We start from the raw sequence: 13423 nt of genomic DNA, 5'->3' as shown, positions 1-13423 counted from the left end.
CTGAAACCTTCCAGTGTCTCCAGGCCTCTTCCACGTATACAATCTTCTTTCATGATTTTTAAACCAAGTGTTAGTGATGAATAAGTTATGCTCTGTGCAAAATTCTACCAGGCAACTTCCTCTTTCGTTCTTTACGCCCATTCCACATTCACCTACTACTTTTCCTTCTCTTCCTTTTCTTATATCAAATTCCAGTCCCCTATGACTATTAAATTTTTGTCTCCCTTCACTATCTGAATAATTTCTTTTGTCGCATCATACTATTTTACCTCTGGAATATTTTATCCAAGAGGGTGCCATTGTCATTTAACAATACACTAAAGCTGAATACCCTTGGGAAAAATTACAGCTGTCGTTTTCCCTTGCTTTCAGCCGTTCGCAGTACCAGCACAGCAAGGCTGTTTCGGTTAATGTTACAAGGCCAGATCAGTCAATCTTCCAGACTGTTCCCCTTCCAACTACTGAAAACCTGCTGCCCCTCTTCAGGAACCACTCGATTGTATGGCCTCCAAACAGATACACATCCATCGTGATTGCACCTATGGTATGGCTATCTGTACCGCTGAGGCACGAAAGCCACACCACCAATGGCAAGGTCCATGGTAAATGGGCGTGGGGGTTCCATATGTATCACAAAAATATGTAGCGTACTTTTATCTGCACGCTTATTAAACTATCATGTAAAAATTTGAAGCAAATCAACTTAGACAATTTTGTGGACTTTGCTAACAATTTTTCTCCTTCATGTACTATGCGGGGTGCCTCACCTAACTCTGCCACCTCAAATATCTGTGGAACAACAATAGATATTCAAAAACGATTTTCACCAGCATGAACTTACGGCAGGGGCTTAGGAAATCAAATATTATGCAAAATTTTAAAACCTAAGCAAATACTATTTTCAACACAAACTTGTAAATTTTTTAAATGGACACCCCCTGTTATTTCATATGCAACCAACAGCATGAAAAATTTCAAAAATAACGGGGTTTGTTGCATCGCAATACATCAATTACATCCCCAGAAATTGCGAAGTGAAGTTGACGCTTGAACTGCCTGTGTCAGGGGCTCACACAATGGGAAGGTACGTACAATCCACAAAAATAAACAAGTAACACATCCAATGCAAAGTTACGTTTTTCAAATTGCTTTATTTGCTGCATTTTTATATTTTCTCCTTTCATCAATAAAATCCAATATCTCCTCTTCAATCTCTTCATCATGTGCGGAGATAGATGATATATAACTAGTACTACTGTTGTAAGTATGGGCTTAGTGTCAATCTTGGCCATGTTAACATGTTCGCTATGCTGTTCATAGTAGCTACTATGAAGAAATATATGATGAGCTAAAAGAAATTAGTCAGATAGCTAACGGAGATGAAAATTTAATTGTGATGTCAGGTTGGAATTTGATAGTATGGAAAGGAAGAGAAGGGAAAGCGATAGGTGAATATTTACCGGGGGAAAGGAATGATAGAGCAAGCCCACTGACAGAATTTTTCGCAGAGCATAAGTCAATCATCACTAACACTTGGTTTAAGAATCATGAAAGAAGGTTGTATGCGTGGAAGAGACCTGCAGACACCAGAAGCTTTCAGGATAATTAGGGGTATAATGTTCAGACAGAACTTTCAGAACCAGATTTTAAATTGCAAGACATTTCTAGGAGCAGATGTGGACTCTGACCACAATTTATTGGTTATGAACTGCGGTTAAAACTGAAGAAATTGCAAAAAAGTAGAAAATTAAGATGATGAAACTTGTTTAAGTTGAAAGGTCATGAGATGGTTGACAGTTTCTGGGGGGCATTAGGCATCGACTGACTAGAACAGGAGAAAGGAATACAGTAGAAGACAAATGCATAGGTTTGATAGATGGAACAGTGAAGTACAGTGGATAATCAAATGGGTACAAAGACAAGGCCTAATAGTGATCCTTGAATAACACAGGAGAGGAGATATTGGATTTTATTGATGAAAGGAGAAAATATAAAAATGCAGCAAATAAAGCAGGCGAAAGGGAATACACACATCTAAAATATGAAACTGACAGAAAATGCAAAATGGCTAAGCAAGAATGGCCAGAGGACAAAAGTAATTATTTAGAATCTTATTTCACAAGGGAAAAGATAACGTATCACAATGACAGGAAAATTTAAGAGGCTTTGGGGAAAAGAGCCAGCTGTATTAATATCAAGAGCTCAGATGGAAAACCAGTCCTAAGCAAAGAAGGGAAAACTGGAAGGTGGATGGAATACACAAAGGATCTATATACAAGGGAGATGCACTTGAAGGAAACTATATAGAAATGAAACAAGACGTAGATGAAGATGAGATGAGAGATATGATACTGCAAGTAGAATTTGACAGAGCACTGAGAAACATTAAGTCAGAACAAGAACCCAGGAGTCAATGGCATTCTGTCGAAAGTACTGATAGCCTTGGGAGAACTAGCCATGACAAAACTCTTCCATATGGTGAGCAAGACGTATGAGGCATGCAAAATACCCTCAGACTTCTAGAGGAATGAAATAATTTCATTCCCAAAGAAAGCAGATGCTGAGAGGTGTGAATATTAATGACCTGTCAGTTTAGTACATCATTCCAAAATTATAACGTTTATTCTTTACAGAAGAAGAATGAAAAAACTGGTAGAAGCTGACCTCGCAAAAGACCACTTTTGATTCTGGAGAAATGTAGGAACACACAAGGCAATACTGACCCTACAATTTATCTTCAATGATATGTCCAGGAAGATGATAGGTCTTTCAATGTCTGAGGATTGCAGGGGTATAATACAGGGAGTGAAAAGCTGTTTTCTACTTGTACAGAAACGAGACGGCAGTTGCAAGAGTAAAGGGGCATGAAAGAGAAGCAGTGGTTAAGAAGAGAGTGAGACATGGTTGTCGCTTATCCTTGATGTTATTCAGTTTGTACATTGAGCAATAAGTAATGGAAACACGAAGAGAGAGACAGAAAAAATACAAATGTCAACACTGGCCAATGACATTGTAATTCTTTCAGAGACAGCAAAGAACTTGGAAGAGCAGCTGAATGTACTGTTTCTTGAAAGGAGGATATAAGACGAATGTTAACAAAGGCAAAACACAAGATAATGGAATGTAGTCGAATTAAATCAGGTGATGCTGAGGGAATTAAGATTAGGAAATGATGCACTTAAAGTAGTAGATGAGTTTTGTTACTTGGGCACCAAAATGGCTGATGATGACTGAAGTAGAGAGGACAAGACATGTATACTGGCAACAGCATGAGAAGTGTTTCTGAAGAAGAGAATACTGAATATACATTTTAACAGTGGAAAATAGTAGCAAAAGGATAGTTGCTACTCACCATGTAGTGGAGATGCTGAATCGCAGATAGGCCCAACAAAAAGTCTGTCAGGAAATAAGCTTTTGGCCAACACGGCCTCCATTGGAAATAGACCACACACACACACACACACACACACACACACACACACACACACACACACACACACACACGTGCGTGCGCACGCACGCGGTCTCTCACTGCCCTCAGCAGCCACAGACCATGGTTTGTGTATGTTTTGTCTATTTCTGATGAAAGCCTTGTTGGCCAAAAGCTTACTTTCTGATTGTCCTTTAGTTGTGCCTGTCTGCAACTCAGCATCTCCACTATATAGCGAGTAGCAGCTATCCTCTTTGGAATAGATTTAAGTGTTAGGAATTCTTTTCTGACGATATGTGCCTGGAGTGTAACAATGTGTGGAAGTGAAACTTGGATGGTGAACAGTTTAGGCAAGAACAGAAAAGAAAAACAGAAAAAAAGTTACAAAAGAATGCTGAAGATCATGTAACTAATGAGGAGGTACTGAATAGAATTGGAGACACAAGAAATTTGTGGCACAACTTGACTAAAAGAGGGAATGATTGGCAAGACACATTCTGGGACATCAATGGAGCACCAGTTTGGGATTGGATGGAAGGGGGGGGGGACAAGAAAAGAATACAGTATGCAAATTCAGACTGCAGTATTTATTCATTCTGAGACATCAAGGTATCACCAGTTTGGTACTGGAGGGGAGAGGGGAAGGGGGGAGGATTGTAGAAGGAGACCAAGAGGAAATACAGTATGCAGATTCAGAAGGATGTAAATTGCAGTATTTATTCTGAGACAAAGATACTTGCACAGGACAGAGTAGCATCGAGAGCTGCATTAAATCTATCTTCAGATTGAAGGCCGCAACAATGATTTGATGATCGGAGAAAGGTAAATACATTTGCTGATAGTTACTTTATCCTAGTTATTAGAAAATGTGTCCGAGAGAACACATCGAATGATCTGTCTGTAACACAAAGGATGTACTATCAATTTTTCCTGAATAGTAAGAGATGCATTAAACTGATTACTTTTCAAATTGTTGGTTGGGAAGAGGCACTCTTATTCGTAAGTATCCACTTACAATATCGCAAGACTTACAGTTGTTAAGACGTCATTCTCTAGAAAAATTTGAAGCATGTGGTCTATAAGTATGCTCCAATTACTGGTGCTTGTAAAATGATTACTCCTGATATTGTGACAGTTTATCAGTGATGCAGCATGTATGAATGTGTTTTGATGCAAATAATTCTCACTTTATTTAAAAAGTTGACCAACAGAAAGGTGATGGCACACAATAATGTCCTTTGGCTTGTTGTTCGCTATTTTTGGTTTTGTTTGTTCAATGCATTATTTTGATGTGTGAGTTTTTTCTGGTTTGCAACTATCAAGAAAATTCTAATTTTTTTGTCAATAACAAACACTTCTATGTGGGTGTCAGATGTTCTCATGGACATTTGGCCATCTATTGAATATTGTGAGGTAAAAATAGATAACTGTCTCATCGTAAATGCTGGCTGAATGATTTTCCAGTGATATAACATTTTGTTTAATATGAAACATGTATAACTTAACAAAAATCTAATGCACAAACATGACACTGGATCTTAACCCAGTGATATAAGCTTCGTTGGGGAGTGGCATAAACTTCCCGGTGGCCTTCCATTCTAAGGTTGCAAAACAGCACAAAAATCCTTGTATTCAATGGATCTTTGCTCTGTCATTTCCTATTAGATCTACAAACGAGGTACATCACTACATTTTTCTTCACTGACATCTGTTATTCTGGTACAAAAAATACTATACTTCCATTATCTGTACAAAAAAGTTGATGCCTATGCTTTTGTTATTAATGAAGGTGTGAGAATGCACAGCTGTTTGTTTCATGAGCCCATTCTCATTCATCCTGTATCTGCACCCGTTTTCTCTGATAAAAAATTTGTCTCCCAGAATGGCAGTGAGTTACTGCCACATTGGAAAGAGGTAGCGTTCTATACTTTCTTTATGTACTTGCATTTAGGACAAGGGACAGCAGTATAAACTGAATAAAAGATAAAATTGTTGTTGTTGTTGTTGCTGCTGCTGTTGCTGTTGTTGTGGTCTTCAGTTCACAGACTGGTGTGATCCAACTCTCCATGCTACTGTATCCCGTGCAAGCTTCTTCATCTCCCAGTACTTATTACTCCACCCTACATCCTTCTGAATCTGCTTAGTGTATTCATCTCTAGATCTCCCTCTATGATTTTTACGCTCCATGCTGCCCTCCAATACTAAATTGGTGATTACTTGATGCCTCAGAACATGTGGTACCAACCGATCCCTTCTTCTAGTCAAGTTGTGCCACAAATTTCTCTTCACTCCAGTTCTATTCAGTACTTCCTCATAAGTTACGTGATCTACCCATCTAATCTTCAGCATTTTTCTGTAGCACCACACTTCGAAAGCTTCTATTCTCTTCTTGTCCGAACTATTTATCGTCCATGTTTCACTTCCACACATGGCTACACTCCATACAAATACTTTCGGAAGCGACTTCCTGACACTTAAATCTATACTGGGTGTTAACAAATTTCTCTTCTTCAGAAACGCTTTCCTTGCCATTACCAGTCTACATTTTATATTCGCTCGACTTCGACCATCATCAGCTATTTTGCTCCCCAAATAGCAAAACTCATCTACTACTTTAAGCATCTCATGTCCTAATCTAATTACTTCAGCATCACCCGATTTCATTCGACTATGTTCCATTATCCTTGTTTTGATTTTGTTAATGTTCATCCTACATCCTCCTTTCAAGACACTGTCTGTTCATTCCATTCCACTGCTGTTCCAGGTCCTCTGCTGTCTCTGACCGAATTACAATGTCATCAACAAACCAGTTTTTATTTCTTCACCATGGATTTTAATCCCTTCTTCAAATTTTTCTTTTGTTTCCTCTACTTGCTCAATATATAGGCTGAATAACATCGCGGATAGGCTACAACCCTGTCTTATTCTCTTCCCAACCACTGCTTCCCTTTCATGCCCCTTGACTCTTTTAACTGCCATCTGGTTTCTGTACAAATTGTAAATAGCCTTTCGCTTCCTATATTTGACCCCTGCCACCTTCATAATTGTCAAAAGCTTTTTCTAAGTCTACAAATGCTAGAAACATAGGTTTGGCTTTCCTTCATCTATCTTCTACGATAAGTCGTAGGGTCAGTGCTGCCCGACATGTTCCAACATTTCTACGGAATCCGAACTGATCTTCCCCGAGGTCTACTTCTACCAATTTTTCCATTTGTCAGTAACAATTTCATGTTAGTACTTTGCAGCTGTGACTTATTAAACTGATAGTTTGGTAATTTTCACATCTGTCAACGCCTGTTTTCTTTGAAGATAAAATTACAGAAATGATATACAAGTTGGTTACATCACTTACTGCAGGTTGGCAGTACTGTATGTGGAATTCAAAGATTGAGAACTGGTGAGGTAGCACAGCTCGTAAAGTGCAGTAAACCTGGCCACCTGCAGATTACTTTTAGCATTGCATATTTTTCATATTTTATCGCAACTACTCAAGCTTTCAAATTATAAAGCAACAGATTCATTAATTCTTTCAAACTTTTGTCTTTTAGCCCAACTGCTTTTCTTACTATCCTAACAGCTGAGAAGAAGGCACTACTACCTGTCACAAATATTTTCAACGGAACAATCATGTTACTTGTTCAAGTGTTTGATCATTCATTGTCAGGCTGTAACAAGACATAGATAAATCACGGCTGCCCATTTAAATTTTGGCAGAACAGTGTATCACAACTAAAGTCCAACGAAGTCCACTATCATAATACGAGTGGTGTTTCTTTTTTTTTTTTCCTTTTTTTTTTTTTTTTTTTTTTTTTTTTTTTTTTTTTTTTTTTTTTTTTTTTGGGGGGGGGGTGGAGCTGTAAATTATTTGAACCATTCTTTTCTGACACTGAAATTAATATCCCACAATAACTGTCCTTGCCAGTAAATTACTACTGTTTTCACAGATTCAATAGTAACAATAAAGACATTAGTAAGTTCAAACTACTGGTGATGCATTTTGAATAGAGGATTCAGTGCTTCTTTGTAGTTTGGGTTCTGTACTTGTTTGTGGTTTCAAGGGCAGTGGAAAGTTAGCATTCTTTCTTTTTTAGTATCTTTGTTGTGTTTGTAATCATCTTATTTTAACACCACTATAAATGATATGACAGTACTCTTCTTTCTTCATGATACTCTATGTTCATAATCAGACATTATATATATTCCTGTAACAAAATGCATACAGAAAAGATTTGTGTAGGGGTCTTGCCTTTAAATCATCATCTTATGCTCATTTACTTCAAACTGATTTAATGGAAAGATGTACTTAAGACTCTATAACGTCATATATAGTAAAGTTATCTTAATGTCAGGAATATATACACATTTACACTTCATTAAAAGTCTTATTTGACAGATATAACAGGAACAAAAAGAAAATGGGTGCAGAAGAATTTATTAAATTTGTGGAGAAACTTACTTTATTCTGTTAAGCTGGCTCCCAACACAAATACTTGCAAGGATTATAACTCTCTTTTGCTTCTATCAAAGTCCTGATTTCCTTTCACAAAATTTTCCACTTGAAATGAAGGCCAAATTTACACAGCAGCTCTAAAGCACCACAATATTAATTCAGTTTCTAATGCTGACACAACACTCACCATTTATCACTTTCTGTGGCATATAAAGATTCCCAAAGTAAATTACTGATTAAATTTATTTTACTGACATTTTTATACAAAAATGCAAAAGCACTTCCAATAAAATACATCCTATTTCAAACTTGCAATCACAATATTTTAGAGATTAAGAAAAACAATGATTTGCTTAGTTTTGTACAAGAATGGATAGGATGATCATCAGAAGTGCAGATTTTGAAAACTATCCCACAATTTCTTGGTATTGAAATAGTGACATAGAATGACAAAAATATACAAATAATCATTTACTTTTTTCATTTTTGTATCTCTTTTGTGGTGCTGTTCTGAACACAGTATGAGAAGTCTGTAACATCACATGACAACAACAAGCATTTCAAGCAGAACTTTCACATAGTGTAATCACATTCACTTTAGACAAAGTTCTTAAATACAGTGAAACAATTTTATCAAAGCTTACAAGATTTTCTGAAGGCTTCCATATCATTTATTGTAAAATACATAAATCATCAAAAATTAAAAACATGCTGATATATCCAAAGTCAAGTTACACAAAAGAAGTCAATAAAATCTAGAAAAATCACTTAACAAAACAATACAGTATTATAATATTTTAAACAAATGACAAACTATAAAAGTCTACTTCTCAGTGTAGATTGCCACTAAAAGTCAATGTCCTGCAAGTTTTTTTACGTAGGAAATTATCACATTCACTCACATTTTTCACATACAATTGAGTTTGTTCCGATTTACAGTTTACATTTCAGAAGTGACAAGTTTTGTCATTTTTTGTTTTGTTTTCATATATAGATAATATCTGAATATATTACTTACACTAGTCATCTAGACGTCAAGTAATAAAACATTTGCGAATTTAGTGTACGTAGCAACAACCTTACGTCCTCTTTCCTTCTTTTTACATGACAGCAAGTTGTGAATCACACAAAGCTTGTGGAATAACTGTCAATGATACAAAGACCTAACATGATTAAGATTTTTGCATCAAAATATAAATTTAACAATGTAAACAGTACAGGGGTGCAGACATCTGTCACAGTACACTACCGATCAGATTAATACAAAACAGTATTGTACCTCTATGTTTTGTGCACCACTATATATAAGTCATATTCCAAGAATAAATGGTGCCAAAACAAAGTTTAAAATATTAAAAGCTTCTGAGGCAGTAAATTTCATTTACAAGACAATATTTTCTTCACGACAAAATTCAAGTTTTACATGTTTACTTTCTGTACACATACATATTTCAAAAATAAAACAACTTGTAAAGCATGCTCACCATTATTTCAAATAATGCTGCATGAAGAAAGCAGTTAGCCCTGGCAGAGAAACTTCTGGAGCATACACACATGCACACTGATACACCACCAGTTTATGGACATGCAACATCTGCTCATTTAACAGATGTTCACTGTCAACAATTAAATGCTAGAAAGTATCGTGGCAGTAATGAATCCGCTTGGAGATGGTACACTTATTTTGCTGGCTTCACCTTGGCAGTGTCTAAAAGGCAACAAAAACAGGTCCCCATCAACAACGGTGAAGAAAAATTAGAAGTTATTAAATTATACTAAGAATTATACACACCTATAAACAAATCATTTTTCTATTGTGAAAAACATGTCCATAATTTCTAATAAACTACATTTACTCAAAACTGCCCTCCTCCTCAACATGCTACCAGAAATGATTTCAAATTCAAACCGAATATTAATCTCAACAATCATATTTATGTTACAACATTTAACACAAGATAGCTTCAGTGCCCAGGTGTTTGCTGTCAAGGTGGAGTGGACATGTGCTCGAGACACAATCACAGACGTTAGTCTCTGTGCCACTAGAGTGGAAGTTGGGATGCTGCTAAGGCTGCAGAAGAGGTGCATCTAAATTGTGAGGTCACAGGTTGTTCAGTTGGCATGGAGTGCATTGATCTTCTCAAGGACTGCCATGCTCTGAGGTCAAGGTGTGTTTCCAAGCCTTACTTACATTGGAATCCACTGCCTTTATTTGTCAATTGATACTTACAGATTCTTTTAAAACATAGTACCAGAATATGTTGGCCTGTTCCAACAACGTAGTTTGATTAACTTGCATTTCCCCACATTCGCAATTGATCGTACAGATTCTTGGCTTTCTGAGTTGTACATCATGTTTAACATACCTCAACAAAACTTTCATCTTGGACTATCAGGTGAAATACACACCTAATGTTACATTTCTGGAGTATTCTTCCAATTGGAGACTACAGCATCATGGGCCAGTGTGGGAAAAATGTACGCACATCAGACTACCCAGACAGTACACGAAGATGCATCAAGCACAAGCACCGCACAAACGAAGAACGACCAATAAAATGAACTGTGAAGATCCAGCTACGTGAGGAAATGGTAAAAACCGATGGCATTTTTCTGATATGTTCTACCTCCTCACCACGGATCAGTTGGAATGAAAGTAAATCTAATCAACTAAATAAGGTGTCAGATCCAGCCTTCCACATGCTCGAAGCACCATGAAAGTTCGGGGGAAGGGGGGGGGGGCAGTGTGTGTGTGTGTGTGTGTGTGTGTGTGTGTGTGTGTGTGTGTGTGTGTGTGTGTGTGCTCGCGCGCGCGCATGCGCCACAAGAACTAAAGGACTGATATCACACAAGGTAGACACTCCTCCTCCACGTCTGCAATGTCCTCACTTCTATGGTGTAAGTACAGTTACTGAGGGTTGTGACTTGTATACCAAATACACATACCACATCTACCTCACTACCAGAGCCTCACCCATGTACTGCAAAACCAAGTTTGATGACAGGAGGGACGGGAGGTATGTAATACAGCGCCCAGCAGAAGACAGTCAGTCATCACAACTGCTCGAAGATGGCAACACGTCAGACTGCCAAAATATCATATCATTTGGACAATGTCATCAACTGATTGAACACCTGAGAACATTTCCATATCATCATATGCCAGGAAATAAAACAACAAAGTTTTTTTTCCAATTGTCTCTCGTAGGAATAAGCAAGAAAATATGTATCACCTTTTGTTCGTTTGCTACAAAACTGTGATTTTGGTAAGCACCTGGCACTAAAAGTTGTCACTAAATTTTGATTTCAAACCTCATGCAACATTTAACTACAAGAAAGAAGATTAGGCTTCTATACCCTGTTGATGATGAGAACATCAGAAACACAGCAGAAGGGAATCTGTTGTGTCACTTCAGGGGAACCATTCCAACATTCACCTTAAGTGGTTTAGGGAGCTGTACTCATTAATGTCGCTCAAATGTCTTAACAACTTCCTTGATTGATTGCAAAGTTGTCTGAGGTCCCAAACACAACCAGCTATGATGCACACACTTTAACTTGGTTGATTTTAGAAACAGGTACAAAAAACAAAGAAAACAATTCTCGCCTGTTCTTTGTGCTCAGTAGAGTGTGTGTACCAAAGCAGACGTGACAAACTTACCTAAAAAATGTTAAATTGTTTCATAAATTTGAAACTGAAATTCAATTATACAATTACTTGTACAATAATGATACTTCAATGACGAGACTTGCTGCTATTAATTGTTTAAGTGAAATAAAGGATTCAACAATGGCTAATACAATGCTTTGTGCACCGTATTGTTTGGCAACTACTGTTGCAGTGATATAAAAAACACTGGTGTCCAAAATTAATGATTAGAACTAGGGAACCTACATGTTAAGTGCATGAAAGTACAGATACTACAGAACTCCATGATGTCCAACAACGAACAAGGGGAGAATGCAAAACGAACTGTACGTCAGTTTTCAAATGTGGGTAATTATATAGCATGAGCAAAGCACATTTCACATATTGAGAGATGCCTCCATGGCAATTCGCTGTCATTTCAACAAAGTCATAAGTAGCTGTCACAGTGCAACATCATCATTTTGTCACTGCTGGATTTAAGTAGCTTTGAGTCTACTGTAATTTCTGTGAAATGTAAAAAAAAGTCAAGTGATTTTTCACTTAGGTTTTGGAAATGTAGTAACATGCTTGTGGAAAATATTTCTAATTAAAATGATCGCTTCCTTTACAGTCCTTAAACACAAGACAGATGGTTTCGTCGACACTTACTTCAGGTGACTCAGCTTACCTTATTTACAAATCCAAAAACACATTTAAAAATAAATAAATAGATAAATAAACAACCAGACAGTACTCGCAAGCTTTCAGAACCATACAGTCTGTACCTCAGTTTAAAGGAAACCTGTGAAAATGAAAGTTACCAATTACAACTACATCTGCTATCTTTGATCTTTTATGTATATTTCTACCAATTCCACAAAGCGTTGCATATCCCAAAACAAGTACGGGTCACCCACCTGTCTTGCTCGATTTGAAGTTTATTTAAGAAATGGACACCTTTAAGTTAATATTCTTAACATTTTTATGGCAGTGAAATCTTAAAGAAGTGACACTGTCTTAGGTTTTTGTTTCCCCATGAAAAAATCAGCTTTAAATAGAATGTAGACAAACATATTAGGAAACTTGAATCTTGGCTTGAGCTCTGAAAAGTGACAATAACATCAAATACATCAATGAGGAGCTGTTGAATACTTTTGTAGTTTCACTGCACACTCGAAGTATGTTGTTATTTATTGTGGATAACTGCTGTGATGGTGATTACTTATTCATGATGCTCAACACTGTAATTATTAGCACTCTTGCTACAATAATTACATGGAAAGCTAAGTGCTATACAAATAATGGAACAATCCCTCACATAGTTGAGATGCTGACATGTCAAGAGCCCCCCCCCCCCCCCCCCACACACACGCGCACGCGCACGCACGCACGCACGCGCGCACGCACACACACACACACACACACACACACACACACACACACACACACACACACACACACACACAGAGAGAGAGAGAGAGAGAGAGAAGGGGGAGGGGGGCTGAGAGGGAGGTGTCAATGTCCTATTTTTCATCATACCCCTGTGCTAGTGAGCTCTGAAGAAGGTCATTGTCTAAAAACTGGCTAAATAATTTCAGTCTTGTTCATGTGCTCATCAACCACTCATTTTATGCATAAAAAACAACAGCCCCACATATTTTGTGTGATGGAATGAATGAGTGCCTCTAGCTCCAAACAGAATAAAAGTACAAAATTCACTACATCAAACTCACCTATCTGAGTTACTACCTATGCTTCAGCCATCTTCTTCTTTTCCTTCTTTTTCTTCAAGAAGGAAGGTGTCCTCAAACCTTTCTTCTTCTTCTTATCCTTTTTCGGTGATTCCTCTGTTGAAATATCTTTCGTTGGTGATCCCTGCAACATAATAGATAGCATAAGTAGTTCATTACAAAAG

At 37.3% G+C, this 13423-nt stretch overlaps 1 protein-coding gene across 9 annotated transcripts in view; it reads right to left on the bottom strand.

Annotated features, from left to right (window-relative positions):
- Positions 1–7700: 7700 nt before the first annotated feature.
- LOC126467819 (protein hu-li tai shao) overlaps positions 7701–13423 on the bottom strand; it is a 426171-nt gene continuing 420448 nt past the window's right edge. For all 9 annotated transcript variants that reach the window (XM_050096499.1, XM_050096496.1, XM_050096497.1 and 6 more), the window contains 2 exons: positions 13242–13383; positions 7701–9588 (listed from right to left, as the gene is read on the bottom strand). In XM_050096499.1, coding sequence (XP_049952456.1) covers positions 13258–13383 — 126 coding nt within the window. In that variant the 3' untranslated portion in view covers positions 7701–9588; positions 13242–13257. The remainder of the gene's footprint in view (positions 9589–13241; positions 13384–13423) is intronic.

This window comes from Schistocerca serialis, chromosome 1 (genome assembly GCF_023864345.2).
Source record: "Schistocerca serialis cubense isolate TAMUIC-IGC-003099 chromosome 1, iqSchSeri2.2, whole genome shotgun sequence".
Taxonomy (NCBI): domain Eukaryota; kingdom Metazoa; phylum Arthropoda; class Insecta; order Orthoptera; family Acrididae; genus Schistocerca; species Schistocerca serialis.
This window is presented reverse-complemented; position numbering and strand designations above follow the sequence as displayed.